Source organism: Capsicum annuum, chromosome 7 (genome assembly GCF_002878395.1).
Source record: "Capsicum annuum cultivar UCD-10X-F1 chromosome 7, UCD10Xv1.1, whole genome shotgun sequence".
Lineage (NCBI taxonomy): Eukaryota > Viridiplantae > Streptophyta > Magnoliopsida > Solanales > Solanaceae > Capsicum > Capsicum annuum.
In genome coordinates, this window is record NC_061117.1 from 178491254 (window position 1) to 178508125 (window position 16872).

General features: G+C 32.1%; 1 protein-coding gene across 1 annotated transcript; it reads right to left on the reverse strand.

Annotated features, from left to right (window-relative positions):
• Positions 1 to 15108: 15108 nt before the first annotated feature.
• On the reverse strand, positions 15109 to 15654 carry LOC124885826 (uncharacterized mitochondrial protein AtMg00810-like). Its single transcript, XM_047394069.1, has one exon. The coding sequence runs from the start codon at positions 15652 to 15654 to the stop codon at positions 15109 to 15111; it is 546 nt and encodes a 181-aa protein (XP_047250025.1).
• Positions 15655 to 16872: the final 1218 nt, after the last annotated feature.

Genomic DNA, 16872 nt, shown 5'->3' on the forward strand with positions numbered 1-16872 from the left:
TATAGGAAACTAAAATTTATCGTATTCATTTGTTCATTGCTATATAGTTAACGTGTATCAACACCAACATGGACAAAAAGGCGAAAGAAAAAAGCTTTCATCTAACAAAATATGAAATCTTCTTCGTAATGAACTAAAAATAGAACTATCAAATAGCGAAAAACTAAACTAACGGGATGATGGCGGTGGGCTGATGTAATTTATGTGCTCCAGATTCAGTCTCGCCGCAATCTCCCGTATAAAATGAGAATACATCAAAATTTCCATTTTAGATGCTCATAATCTTGATTCAGATCATAGAAAAAACTGTTCAGGTCATTGCAAAAGAGGATAAGTTTGTGGTGGCGTTGGGAACGAATCTATTTAACAGGGCATAGTTTTATTCTTCAAGGCGGTATTGTTGCATTTTTTTTAACTTAATAATTAAAGAAGATCGAGATTTTGTATGGTAGATGGATGATTATATAGACCATATGGAAGTCCTTTATATATCCGCCCAATGATTTATCAACGCACGGAGGAGTAGAATTCGAGTGGTAGTTTATACCCAATCGATGTAGTTGTGAGTTGACGTATAGCAACTTTTTCTAGGTATAATAATTATCACTCTGTCCATTTCATCAATTGAATATTTAGGATTTTTCAATGGACTTACAATATAGTTGATTACATATCATGTAGTAAACTATCAATAAACTGAATAGACTATGTACACAGCTATATGCTAAAAGTTGGTCAATCGATAATAGAAAAAGAATAAAGTCTATAAAACTGACATGACATTAAATTGACCAAAATGCAGGAGTCTCAAAATATATACATATAATTGCTTGAGTTACAAAAAGGGTGGGACAAGCTTATATAAGATTTGTTGTTATTAAATACGGTTCTCTTATGTTCAGATCTCTTGTATAGCGAACACTTGTACTTCCTCTTAATCGTGAAAGTATCGTTGACACCCTTAACATAATTCTTTTCTTCCTTCCCAGCTGGGAGAGATAAGGGATGAAATAATTTTCATAATGAACAATTTCTATGACACACACCATTCGAACTCTAGAGGGACAATATTAATAGATTCAGAGTATGCAAAGAGGTATTCTTTGACTTTATACATGGGCAAAGAGTATTCGTAGATGCTCAAACCATAATTGTCGTTATACTTCAATATCAAAATCGCCATTGTATGAGTGCATAATATTTTGATCGAGTCATATTTTCTACAAGAACATGACTTTTTTAGTAGGTTTCACTTTAGTAGAACCTTTGCCAAGCACGATAAATTAATTCTAGTTTCCATTTACATTCTCCACGTACAAGGAGTTGTCCTCAATCATATTGTCCCTTGTGATCTTTTTGGCAAAAGACACCATTTTGTTCTCCTTTGATTTAAGGACATATACATGCCTCTTCATGAACTTCTCACCAAACCTCTAAGCAATCAAATTGAATATGGATGCTACGAGGTATTCCCTTTCATCTATCAACATAGAGTTTAGTGACTTAGAAATATTTATGGTTATCACAGCTATCTATTGTCTGGAAATGTGTCCTGCTCCACTTCTCAAAACCTAGTTCATCCTCGAGAGAAATGTCTTCCTTGGGGCTATAGTTATTAAATTTCACAAGACGATCATTAAAATCCTTAAATGCCATCTTGGGTCATTGGGGTAGGGCACTACTTGGTAGGTGTATTATTCTTGTTATGCCACCTTATTGCATGCTTTATTACGAATTTATTTACTATTTCTTATGTTTTTCCTTATGGGTGGCATTTGTTCCATGTTTTATTACGGATTTACTTATTATTCTTTGTTTTGATCCGGGGGTCTATTGAAAATAGTCATTCTACTTCTCCAGATGTTGTGGTATGGACTGCGTACATCTTACCCTCCCCAAACCCCACTATGTGGGAATACATTGTTGGTGTTGTTGATCGTTAAAATCCTCAAAAGAATATGTATTTGTCGTATGGTAGTATAAATGGAGGTAATCTCCATATTAGTGATTTATCTAGAGATTTTCATCAAGATGCCTCATACAATACCCATGATGAACATGGTTGTAATTTCTCGCTATGTCGTTGGCAATGCTCTTAGGCCTATCAAAGATAAAACACAAATATTATTTATTGACAACTATAGTTTTCATCTTCTCAAAGAAGAATGTCCAAAACACATTATTCTCTTTGTCCACAACATAAAAGGAAAATTAGAAAGACGTGGTTCTTCGTATCCTGTGTAATAGAGTTTAGCAGCACGCTATCGTACTTACCGTATAAATGAGTGTCGTCGAGTACAATTACCTTTCTCATGTGGGTAAATTCCCTAATGCAAGCGCCAAAGGCTAAAAAGTTGTACATGAACCTATAATGATCCATGTTTATCATGATGGAATAGGTAGGACCAATATTAATAGTGTTGATTATGTAGAAAAAAGCTGGCAAGTAGGAATACTGTGCTTCAATGTCCCTCGAACCATTTGATTAGCGATCAAATCTGATATCCATCATTTTAAATAGTTGGGACTACAATGAAGGTCCTTGAAACAATCCTCTGAAGCTCTTCAGTGTCTGGACCCTTGCCATTACTATACAAATTCACATAAAGTGACGCACTGAATTTGACCAAGCTTTTCTTATAGTTGCACATGGCATGTTCAACGCTTCAAGTCTGATTATCAACGAAGTTGAAGATGCAAAATCTTTTCGAGCATTCATACTTCCTCGCCCGTAACATTCAGGCATAACTAGGAGTTACATATTTCGCCTTAAAGTATTTACTACAACTCTTCAACATAGCATAATCTAAAGACTTCCTCATTGATGCTTCGTCCAATAAAATTTTTAGCTCATTCTTGCTACTAAATATTTATTCTATTTAGAAATTAGTTCCATCAGGAAAGGTGCGATTGGGTTGTGATCCCGATCCACACTCTCCTTGCGCTTCTTAAAACTATTCAGGAAATTTTGCATTTATTGGATGATCTTCCATGTCCATTGGATAGTCATTCATATTTATTGAATGATCACCCGAGCTCTCATCTTCAACCAAATCGTTATTGTTGACTGTTGGGTGTGGTGGTTAGGGTACCGAAGACTTTGCAAAGACATTTACCCTGAATATAGGCCTAAAGCCATCGACAACGATATCCAACATGTACAAGAACATCTTTTTATCATTATTTATGAATGTGAGATGTATCTTACCCTTCCATTCACTAGATAGCTAATCACAACATCACTTGGATCACAAATTAATTCTCTGCTCTCAATCACGCTTGAAATTATGTCGTCGTATGAACCATTGTGACGTAATGTAATGGGCACTGTCGCCTTGCTAAAAGATTTTCAATTTCAACATTTGGAAGACTCCTCCCGTACCCACATTAATCACTACCATCAATAACAACTTTAGCTACTGTCATTATAAACCACACTAATCGATCTTAGATTACGATGACTAACAAAAAATTCGTACAAAAATGTGAATGAATGAAATTGGGGTTTAATCGATGTTCTCCTAGCTCTAAAATAGAGAAAGGTATTTTTAGGACTTCTAAACTAGTGTAATCTATCTATTAACGAGTTATGAAATGATTTTAAAAGTTTCTCAAGCTAATAACAATGTGGGAAAATATTTTTTTATCAATATTTGAAAGAAAATGAGGTAAAATGAAAGCAATGAGCAAGAATGGTGATTTTCAATTGTGAGTAGGAAAATTTTGCCGGAATAAAAAAAATAGGTTAAAAATGAGGGCTTTTTCTAGTGGCTTCTTGGAGAATTTTATTCTTTTGTTTTCTTAAAAATTCAAAAATGGGGAAAAAATTAGATACTCCCTCCGCTCGCTTTTACTTGACATATTTTGATTTGACACATCCATTAAAAAAAATAATTAATAACATGACTATTTTATCATAGTGACTCTATTAAATGATATTTACATTGTATCTTGAAATTAATTTGAAGAAAAAATAATTAATGTTAAGGATAAAATGGAAAAAAAATTGTCTTTTCTTGATATGTCATAAAATGACAAGTAAAAATAGAAATTTAATTAGAAAATTAGTGACGAGTAAAAACGAATGAAGGAAGTACTTATTGGATGGGAAGGGGAGGGGGAGACTAAAGTGTAATATTAAAGATTTGTGTCCTAATTTTGAAAGTCAAATGTATGACATCATAAATGGTGTCTACATTTTTAAAAGGGTAAAGTCATCATTTTCATCCTAAATTATACTTGAAAAATCGAAGACACAACTAAACTATTAAAGTGACCTAATACACACCTATACTATTTAAAAGTGAATTTATTTACCCCTTAAAATGACATAATCAAATTTTATCTTGAATGTGTATTGACACATGTCGAAAGCATATTTTTTCACTTTTTTTTTTCTTTATCCCTAGATTACTCACCAACTTTAACCTTTTTTTTTTAGTTTAAATTTGGGCAAAACCCATTTATTGATAAAACAAACGAATTTGATCGAATCAAAGCAATTCAAATCCAACAAGCAAAATAACTTCAATTCTTTCACTGTTTCACAATCTTCCATTATTTTTATTTTTTTTAAATTCAAGAAACCCAAACCCAATTGGATAAAATTCGAGCAATCATAACCCAATTCGTATGCAAACACAAAACTCAATTCTTGAAATTCAAACAACCCAATTCAGTAAAATTCAAATATTTTGCAATCCAATTCATAAATACAAGAAGCCCATAATCCAACTCTGTAAAATTCGATAAATTCAGAACCCAATTCACAAAATTCGAGAAACCTACAACACAATTTAGTAAAATGTAAGAAACTTTGAACCGAACTCGTGAAATTCAAGGTATCCACAACCTAATTTTGTAAAATTTGAACAACCCACAATTCAATTTAATTTTTAACTACCTACAACAAAACACCGAAACAAAAATGAAGAAAAAATAAATAAAAAATAAGTGTATTTGTGAACTCATCGGTGAATTGAAGGAGGTTGAGAGAAAAAATGAAGCTAAGGAAATAGAGATGGAGTTACGAAAGAAAGGAGAAAATATGAAAGAAGACAAAGATGAAGAGAAGAAAAAAAAACACATAATAAAGTAAAAAAAAAGTAAATAAAAACTATATAAATATAAAAACTAAATAAATATAATTAGTTGATAAAATTTAATTGAATGATGACTTGTGGACATTTCAATAAGTTTTAATTTTTTTTTCTTTTCATGCGCGCGTAGGGATGTGGATATCACATTCTTTGTCAGGTCAGTTTTGAGGGGTAAATAAATTCACTTTTAAATAATATAGGTGTGTATTAAGCCACTTCAATAGTTTAAGTGTGTTTTCGTCTTTTTGGGTATAGTTTAAGGTGAAAATGATAACTTTTTCCTTTTCCAAAACTAGTGTCTAAATGCTCAAATAAATTTTCGATGTGTCTATTTGATCAACTTCTCCATGTGTAGGATGAAAAGTGTGTTGGGAAGGTCGGAGATGAAAGAATCAATATGAAATGTTATTTGTAGAATTTATTTTTTTATTAGAAAGTATTTTTTCCTCATTTTTAAGAAATTTATTTTTCTAAAACAATATTTTCCAAAATTTTTCAATAACAAAAAATGAGAAAATGAAAAAATATTTTCCCAATCTTGGTTTCCTCCCCACCGAACACAGCCAAATTCCAATGCATGTGCATTTGTTTAATTAGTAATTTCACGTACTACTTTATATAAATATTTGTACTAACCACCACACACTTTAGAACATATAAAAATCTGAAAGAACCCCAAAAGAGAAAGTCCATAACCTAATATTTCTTCTTTTAATCAAGAGCCACTTTTTCTTAATATTTTCACAACTTCTGTTAACTTATAAAAGAAAAGTTAGTTTTCTTGCTTCTCTTTTGGGGAACAACCAACTGGATGAGAGAAAATTTAAGGAATGGTTGTATTATTTATTATAGAAGCCACAAGCACTAATTTATATGAATTACTGCTTGATTGATAGTTAATAGAGTTTATGTATGAGCATCCAATTATTTACCTCAAAAAGTAATCGGGGAAGGAAGTACACTTTTATTCTAAATAAGAAATCTTGGATTAATTTTGTTTTTTTAATAAGAAATGCATTGTATTCTTAAAGTGAAACTTTGGTGTATATAGACTCCCGCCAATTTAACTGTATTGAATGTTCGTTAGGCTAATACGTTATTAATTGATTATAAATTTGATAATTATGTATAATTAAACAAATGGTCGAACTATTTTGGTTTAAGTATAATTCAGAAAAGTAGGCCACTCATTACTCATATATAGTTCATGGAATAGTCAGGGAAATCCTGCAGTAAAAGTGTAACTACATAATGAACGCCATCATTAAAACCACTTTGCTTAAAAACAATTAAGTACCATAACCATGATAAGCACCGCCATTTTATTGTGACTAGTACAAAAGCTAATTATGGTTAATGATGGACATTATCATATTTAATTAAAAAAAAAAAAAAGAAATCCTTAATGGTATCAGTTTTACACTTTAGACATGTGGGATTGTTTGGTTGGGAAAGACTTATCTCAGATAATGAATTTCAAAATTAATTAGTAATATTAGGATTAGTTATCTCATCATGTATATGGGATAACTTATTCCATCAATATAATGTAAATGGTGGGATAAATAATTCCGGTACTAACTAATACCTCACACCAAACATGGAGAAAAATAGTCCTTCATTTAATCCCGAAACTATTTATCCCTTATGCATCACAACAAATGACTACTTAGCATTTAGACGCCACTTAGAAACAATGATTGATATAAATATTTTATTATAATACGTATATTAATTATTGTTTAGTATCACGTCTTAAAAATGATTTGAGAAATAAGTTACTCACGCAAAAGATATATAAAACATGAAATAAAAAACTAATTGTTTTTTCTTGATATGTTAGAAGTGATAAGTAAAAGTAAATTTATTTATAAAATAGTGATAAAGTAAAGTAAATGGATGGAGTAATTAAAAGAGTTACTCCCTTCATTTGCATTTACTTGTCATTTTTGATATATTAAGAAGAGATAATTTTTGTTCCTATTTTTACCTTAACATTTATTGCTTATTCTCCAAACTAATTTCAAGTCACAATAATAAACATCAATTAATAGGGATATTATGATAAAATAACTATGTTAATAACTATTTTCTTAATGGATGTATCAAGTAAAAATGTTAGTAAAAGCAAACGTAGGCTAATTACATTAATCTACAAGAGCTTTCATCTCAAATTGCCGACAAATTAAAGTTAGGGCCACTGATGTTTGATGGCTCAATTAATTAGTTTCAAGCAACTTTAATTTGTACTACTAATGAATTGAATTCAAAAGAGAGTTTGGTGTGGTGTCCTAATATGTCTGTTTATAGGAAAAGAAACAAAGGGACATGGAAGAAATCAAACCACTAGATATAAGCGATCAGGGAACCACGATTTTGGCCCAGCAAGTAAACAAACGAAAAAATTTCAAAGTAATCGATTGTTGGAACCTTGAAGTTTTAATGAATGACACTATGAATGAAACAAGTTGATATACGTGTTCCACTGATCCGACAAGTTCAAGAGTGCAGTCTACGGTATAAATAATTAAAAATTAGAATGAGTTAATTTAATGTAACTAGAAACTTCAACTTTCTGATCACGTGGGAAATAGAACAAGTTGAATTTGATTCAAACACTTTATGATAAGGGAAAGCAAGTTGAGTTGAAAAAGGAGTCCTATGTGAAGAAGGAGTTTTACTTCTGAGCATATCCTTAAGAGTCTTATGTTTAGAAGGAGAAAGATTTTGAAAATTGAAGAAATCTATGCAAAACGTATAATTTGAAGGACTCTTTGGAGAGTTGTAGTTTGACTACAACACTAAGGAGACAAGAGTTGGAATTGAAGAAGAAGTCTCACTTGAAGTAGAACTCTATGCAATGAGAGTTATGATTAAAGGGGGGTTTGAAATAAAGAATACTCTTTAAAGAGTTGTGCTTAAATAGAAGATGCATCAGTCAGAGTAAACTACGCACTTAAAAAGCAGAAAAGAACAATCGATAGATTGACTTCACGAAGTGCCACTCAATCACTGAAGAAACACATTGAAGAACCTGGTCCTAAGTATAGAATCTAGCTAAGAGTTTTAGCATTGATTTTTAGAGTTGTTCATTGTGTTTGAAATATTGATGTAATATTAGTTTCAGTGTGTTATAAATTGAACTAGGAGCTAGTCTTCAAGTTGGAAAAAACTCATGAGACTTTCGGGGACGCATACCTTGGGAGGTGTGTATGTAGTTAGTAATTAGAGTTTATAATTTCTAGTCGTTGAGTTAAAGGAATTAGAGTTTATAATTCTTATTTGTTGGTTACAAGAGTTTTGTAATCAGTCATTGTTGAGGCTTAGAGTTATTTAGTGAAGTTGGGGTTAAATCCTGTAGAGGTGCAGGTCGTGGTTTTTTACACCTTTTTGAGCCGGGTGTTTTTCACGTAAAAATCGTTGTGCTCTTTACTTCCTGTTTTACTGCTTCCTTGAAACACGTCCAGCAACCCGTTTCATCGATAGGAAACTCTTACGTTAAAGTCACTGATCAGTAGGGCACGCACTCTAACAAGTGGTATCAGCGCAAGGTTGTCTTAAAAAGGGCTAGCACCTAAGACAAAGATTAATATGATGAATTTCACACCACCTACTGGTCACAGTGAACGTCAATCCACTATTAGATCTCCACTCTTTAATGGTTCTTACTTCATTTGGTGGAAAGCTAGGGTGAAAATATTCATTAAAGGAGAAGACTACGAGTTTTGGGACAGGATTACTGATGGTCCTACTATTTCAATGAAGTTAGAAGATGGTGAACAGGTCAAGAAGGAAAGAAGTGAGTTTTCTGCTGATGACTTAGTGGAATTAAAGAAAAATGCTAAGGCTAAGAACATCTTAGTCTGTGGACTAGGATCGGCTGAATACAACAGAGTGTCAAACTATATCACTGCTAAGCAAATCTGGGATGCACTGGTCAATGCACATGAAGGTCCCTTTCAGGTAAGAAAATTCAGGATTGTTCTTCTCTTTATTGAATACGAAGCTTTTAAGATGAAGGAGAATGAAACCTTGCATGAAATGATGACAAGGCTTACAGCCTTGACAAATGAGTTGACTTCTTTGGGAAAAGTCATCACTGTTGAAGAACAATTTGAAAAGGTGTTGAAGGAGCTACCAAAATCAAAATGAAATGTTAAAGTGACTGTAATTAGGGAGGCAAATAAGGATTTTACAGGTATGACACTAGATGAACTAGTAGGGAATCTGAGAACTTATGAAATAGAAATTGATTGAACTAAAGAGCTAGTAGCCCCTGAGGATACCTTAGCTCTGAAGGCATCTGACAGTGATGAAGAAATTGAACTTGATGAAAAACAAGTTGCCTTTATAGCTAAGAACTTCAGCAAATTCTTCAAAAAGAAAAAGGGAACAGGTAGTAAGAAATGGTCCAATGACAATCCAAATGGATGCTACAAGTGTGGTAAGATTGATCACCAGATCAGGGATTGTCTTGTCTGGAAAATAGAATGGAGAAAGGAAAAAGCTAAAAAGGAATTGAAAGAAGAAACCAAAAAGAGGAAAGAATTTGCAATGGTAGCAGCTTGGGGATCTGACTCAGATGATGATGAAATTGATGAAACAACACTCATGGCTCTTGGAGATTCAGACTTGAAGGAAGATGATGATGCTTCTGAGGTAAGTATACTTGAATGTAAAGAAAATTTACATTTGTTTTCTAAAACAAAACTTATTTCCTCAATGAGTGCTCTAATTGATGATTTCCAAGAATTAACTTCTGATAGGGATGAGTTATTCAACAATCTTGCAACTCCCAAGTTTGATTTTATTGATATAGAAACTTGTAAAAACACTATTAAAAAGGAAAACTACACTCTTAAGGAACAGGTTAGCATACTTGATTCATCAAACCTGACCCTCAAATATGAAATCTTGAAACTAACTCTTTCTGAAAAAGGAAAAAAGGTCAAAAGTGAGGAACAAGAAAAAATTGAGTCAAATTGACTAAGATTAAACATGAATACTTTTGTGATAAAGAAAAGGTTAGTCAATTGAGTCAAGAAGTTTCTAAATTGAAACTTGATCTTGAAAGAGCTAATAGATGGACACATTGTTCAAGAATTATTCATAAGCTAGGTCAAAGAACTCATAATGAAAATGCTGGGTTGGGATTTTATAAAAGTTCTAATGCTATTAAAGATCTATGTTATATTTGTGGTAACCAGGGACATCCAACCACTGAATGTCCAGTTGCAGCAAAAAGAAAATCAAGAAGCATAAACCTAACAAAAAAATTTGATTTCATGTTAGCACAAGCTAACAAGAAGGTCAAATCTGGTCAGAGAAACAGGTCATATAACCTGTTGCCTCGATTAGCTAAAGAAACCTCATACATTTTTTTTCTCATAAGAAAGGACCCAAGCTTACCTGGGTTCCTAAAGTTAACCCCTAATTTATTTTGTAGGTGAGAGTGAAAAGAGGCAAGAAAAATTTATACATGGATAAATTTTGCTCAAGGTATAACTGGAAGCAAATAAAGTTTCTTTCACTCAGCACATTTAAAGAGGGAATAAATTTTTTGGAGATGGCAAAAAAAAAAGAGGATGATAGTGAAATTGATGATCATGAACAAGAACATGTTGTATCACCTGGTTTAACTGTTGTATAGACTGAGGGCATATAGACAGGGGGAACAACAAATCAAGAAATTGATGCATCACTAACACCAACACAAACTGATGATAATTTTGTTGGTAATTCATAAGAATTGGTGTTGTCATAAGAATCTTGATATATTTCATGGAAATCAATGGATTGAGACTATGGTATTCAAATGAAAGTAATTTCTCTCTCGAGGGCTATAAAACTATTGACTATGTGGGTTACTTAAATGACTGAAGAAGCACCAAATGCACTAAATAGAGAGCATTTTGAAAGTAATAGGTTAGATTTGGGGATGATTAAAATTGCATGAACTCCCCTTAATGATTGACTAGAATAACCATTTTTCTTTTAAATCTTATTAGCTAAAATGTTATTCGATTCAGTCTTGCACATTTAGTTGTATGTCCCAATTCCATATTTTTGACTCTTCTAACCTAATTTTGTATTAGATTGTGCAGAAAATAGGTACAAGCAAACAATTGTGACCATAAAGTTCTTCTTATCAGGTATGCTCTACACTGACATAAGCATAGGTTGTCTAAGTTGAAACAGTTGAGCACACCTATTTCTATTCCTCATACATCATCCTTTTCTTGTCCTATGATGCTGACAAATTGGTTGACCAAATTTTCTTTGACTCTCTCCAAATGATTGTTCACAAATTAGTTAATCCTACACCATAAATTTCTTTTTCTCTATTAACCAAAATATCAGTTTTGTACCATGGATTTGCCAAGCTTGATCATCAATCACATGCAGCATATGTTTCTGAAGAATAAAAAAGGACATGCTCTCTCTTTTAGTTCCTAGTTGGCTCAGATCTTTTAGGATTTCTCAGTCCAAGTTTAGGTTTGACTTTTCAAACAACAATGGATATTTTTGAATAGATAATCATGTGCTCTACCTGGTTCAATAAGGAGGGCTAAACCTCATTGTAAAAAAATTGATAAGAAAAATGATTTAGCTGAGATAAATTCTGAACTAGAAGCTGTATCTGACAGTTATGAAGCGGAATAAGTGGTCCTTCAGGCTAGGATCATGAATTTGAAGCTTGACCTTGATTGAGAAAGGGATGAAAATATTTAAGTCATTCGTCAATTGACATAGTTGATAACACCTGTTCCACCTTCCTCATCAACTCTTCACTATTCGTATCCTTAGTCATGTCCCACTTTTATACCATATTTTTTTTATTAATGCTCAGTTGTTTTGCTTTGTTTAGTACTAGCTTAGGTTAAATGTGTAACATGCTCTGGAAGTTAAATAGAATGGTTATCTTTGCTAAATTGACTCATATTTTTGCTCTCTTTAATACATTACTATGTTGGTTAAAGTCTTTGTCTAATTGTTTTGGTGATAGCCCCAGTGGCCATTAATAGCATAACAAATCAGTTTGGCTAGTATATTATTGCATTGAAATGGTTTTCGATGATGCCAAAAGGGGAAAGATAAGAAGGGTGTGCAATATTTATAACCTATTGACTAACTTGTTTTATTCTAGTGTTTTATACTTTAGTGCCTACAGGTGAAAATATTTGAATGCAAAAAGACAAGAGGTTTGTCATCATAAAAAGGAGGAATTTGTTAGAACCTTGAAAATTGAAGAAGTTTATGCAAAACGTACAATTTGAAGGACTCTTTGGAGAGTTAGAGTTTGACTACAACACTAAGAAGGCAAGAGTTGGAATTGAAGAAGGAGTCTTACTTGAAGTAGAACTCTATGCAATGAGAGTTATGATTGAAGGAGGAGTTTGAAATAAAGAATGATTCTTTAAAGAGTTGTGCTTAAATAGAAGATGCATCAGTCAGATAAAACTATGTACTTAAACAGAACAAAAGAACAATCGATAGATTGACTTCACGAAGTACCACTCAATCACTGAAGAAACACATTGAAGAACCTGGTCCTAAGAATAGAATCTAGCTAAGAGTTTTAGCGTTGATTTTTAGAGTTGTTGATTGTGTTTGAAATATTGATATAATATTAGTTTCAGTGTGTTATAAACTGAACTAGGAGCTAGTCTTCGAGTTGGGAAAAACTCAGAGACTTTGGGAACGCATACCTTGGAAGGTGTGTTTGTAGTTAGGAATTAGAGTTTATAATTTCTAGTTGTTGAGTTAAAGGAATTAGAGTTTATAATTCTTATTTGTTGATTACAAGAGTTTTGCAATCAGTCGTTGTTGAGGCTCAGAGTTATTTAGTGAAGTTGGGATTAAATCATGTAGAGGTGCAGGTCATGTTTTTTACACCTTTTTGAGCCGGGTGTTTTTCACGTAAAAATCGTTGTGTTCTTTACTTCCTCTTTTATTGCTGCCTTGGAACACGTCAGGAAACCCGTTTCATTGATAGAAAACTCTTACGTTGAAGTCACTGGTCAGTAAGGCACATACTCTAACATCAATAGACCTTTAAAAAAGTGGCTTATAAATTATGTAGCTAAACTGAAAAAATCATGATTAGTCCTAACTGATTATAAGAATTGAATGAAAATAATTTTGGAAAAGAAACACAAAAGGAATTGGAAAAAAAAATTTCCATTTTTTTAATGATCAATTGTTTTGTACAATATCCTATATATACAAGTAAAGAATCAAAACTCCTAAATAAGGTACAAAATAACTGAGGGGATGCACATCTAAACAATGTAGGAAACTAAGGGAATAATATTCAATAAGGTAGAAAACAAAAGACTTCTAAATAAGGTAGGAATCCAAAGATTTACCTAGGGTCTACAAAAGGAAAAGTAAATGTTCTGTCTCCACCCTAAACTATACACAAAGTTGTTGAGACACACCTGAACTTTAGGAGGGTCATATTACCCCTGGACTAATTAAAATAGCATGTTTGGCAACCTTAGTGCCTACGTGGCATATACGTGTGCCTACATGGACCTTCAATGTGTTGATTCACTGATGTGCCACGTATGTGCCACGTAGGCACTAAGGTTGCAAAAAATATGATTTTAATCAGTCCAGGGGTAATAGAACCCTCCTAAAGTTTAGGTGTGTCGCAATAATTTTGTATATAGTTCAGGGTGAAAACAAAACATTTTCTCCAAAAGAAATAAAATAATATGTGCATAAAATAAAATAAAAAGGACATAAATGGCTTGTCGCCCCAAATATTTTCCATTCAAATAGCCTAAGAATTGAATTTCCATATTTTAGCCACATGGTTGATGTCAGCTGCTGACGCGTACCGACACATGTCCTTTTTTTTTTTTTGTTTTGCTTTGTTACCTTTTAATTGGTAAATGTTTCTTTTTTCTTTTTGTCCTTTTTTTTAATTGATCAATGCTTCTTTTCTTTTTATCCTTTTTTGTCACTGATTTACCTTTTTTTTCTTTATTTCAAAGAGCAATTGATCTATTTTTTTTAAAAATTCTATCAAAATAAAAAATTATAAAAATTAGATTATTATTGTATAAAAGACTCTTTTTTTCAAATACATATTTGACATTAAATACATAAATACATATTTTATTAAATAATGGTACAACTTATATACATATTATAACAATAATTGTATAATTTCTATACACATTTTATATAATATTTAGCTACAATAATTATTTAGATACAAATTTTATACAATATTTATGCATTTTATATAATTCTATACATATACACACTCTATACAATAATGATACAAATTCTATACAAATCATATATAATTTTTTTTACACATTATATATAATAATTATACAATTTTTATAGACATTCTATACGATCTTTGGCTATAACTATTATTCAGATATGTATTTTATACAAGAACTACACAGTTTCTATACACATTCTATACATACGTATTGTATACAACAACTATAGAGTTTCTACACATTCTTTATTTTTTTTATCTTTATTTTATACATATACATATTTTATATAACTATATAATTTTTATACTTATATCATATATTGGTACATTTTTATATAACAATTATATCATTTTTATATAATTATATTTAATTATTATTTTTAAACAACCAAGAAAATAATAAATAATTTTTTAATTAAAAATTCGTAGAAAAAAAAGTTGTAACGGCCTTTTAGGAAAGGGCCGAATGGCCCAAGCCTTAAATTATAGGGAATATATGGTAAAATTGCATTAGAACGTTACTTGAAACAATTGAATGAAATAGGTCAACCAACCTGGTCCAATGAATAAAATATAGTGTTATTCCAACACTTCCCTCAAGTTGGAGGGGATGAATGAACACACAAAATGATAATCAATTTGAACATTCTTTGTTCTTTCATGAGACGCGGTGTTCTTAGCAATGTGTATTGCTGTCTGACTATTCGAATGAAGAGGCACATACAGTGATATTGATATGGAGAGATCTTGGAAGAGATAAACCAATCATGTGAGCTCAGCAACCACACGCCGCATAGAATGATACTCAGTCTCGACGGAGCTAAGAGAAATAGATGTTTGCTTCTTTGAGTTCCAAGAGATGGGAGATCCCCCAAGTAATATATAAAATTGACTAACGGATTTTCTTGGATTTGGACATGTTCCCCAATTTGAATCACAAAAGGCAAGCAATTCAAAAGAACAAAAGGCATTGAGAAAAAGTCCCAAACCTGATTCTTTGGACAAGTAACAAAGAACATGAAATGCGGCAGTGAGATGAGGCAGATGAGGATCTTGCATGAATTGACTAAGATGTTGAACAGTGAAGGCAAGATCTGGCCTTGTGTGAGTAAGATAATTCAACTTACCAAGGAGATTTCTATACACAGTGAGATTCGAAATATCATCTCCATCATTTAAACTTAACTTTACTGTAAGATCAAGAAGAGATGAAACAAGTGAAATATGTGTGATATCAAATTCCTTTAGGAGATCAACTATGAACTTTGATTGTGAAAGTATAATTCCATGATGTTCCCTCAACACCTCCATGCCCAAGAAAAAGCGTAAATCTCCCAAATCCTTTAGTCTAAACTCCTCATATAGAAATAACTTTAATGTGTGCAATTCTATATTGTCAGTGCCTGTCTACACAATGTCATCAACATATACTACTACTATTAAAATAAATGAGTCATATTTCTTCACAAATAAAGAATAATCATTAAGAGAATGAATGAATCCTTTAAAATTAAAGGCAGTTGTGAACTTTGAATACCACTGTCTAGAGGCCTGACGAAGTCCATATATAGACTTCTTAAGCTTGCAAACATGAGATGGGGATGGTGGAATAGTCTCATCAGGGTAATTCATGTAGACTTCCTTATGGAGATCTCCATATAAAAATACATTATTAACATCTAATTGATAGAGAACCCATCCTCTTTTGACAGCTGTAGCTAGAAGACATCGAATAGTAGTTATTTTGACAATCGGAGAAAAAATTTCATTAAAATCAATACCTTCCCTTTGTATGTCTTCTCTGATTACTAATCTAGCTTTTAACCTTTCAATGTTATCATCGCTATATTGTTTGACTTTATAAATCTACTTACAAGGTAAAACCCTATTTTCGGGAGGTAGTTGGACCACTCCCAAGTGTTGTTCCATTCAAGTGCCTGAAGTTCTTTTTCCATAGCTTCTTTCCAACCCTTATACAATATAAATTGATTATAATTTGCATGTTCTTGAATATTAGACAAAGAATTCAGCATATGTTGATTGTTGAAAGATCGATTTGTGACAGAAAGAGAGACTGGGAGATAGGAGATGAGAAACAAGAAGAACTCACATTAGCTAGGTGCATAAAATTTAAAATATAGTTTTCTAGATGACTAGGAATCTTGGGTTCTTGAATTGATATGTTAAGTAAAAAAATAGTACTCGTGGAAGGAACAAAAAGATGTACCTTTTCCATGATGGTAGGAGAAATATGAGATTGTACCTGATGCAGGATAGTATTAGGAATAGAACGTTGAACCTGGTCCACATGAGTGTATGCAGGAGGCAAAGTTGAAGTGATAGATGAGGGAGATAGGATGTTCTGATTAGTGTAAGTATTATATCAGAATCAGTAGTTAGGATCGATGTACAGAATGAAAAATAGGGATCATTAGATTTAGAAGAGGCAAAAGGAAAGACATTTTCATGGAACACGACATCTTTAGAAATAATAATTTTTTTAGTATCAAGAACTAAAACTTTGTAAGT

Bases quoted from the DNA above. Each gene is read 5' to 3' on its own strand.
- LOC124885826 (XM_047394069.1), bottom strand. From the start codon at position 15,654: ATGGAGGTGTTGAGGGAACATCATGGAATTATACTTTCACAATCAAAG.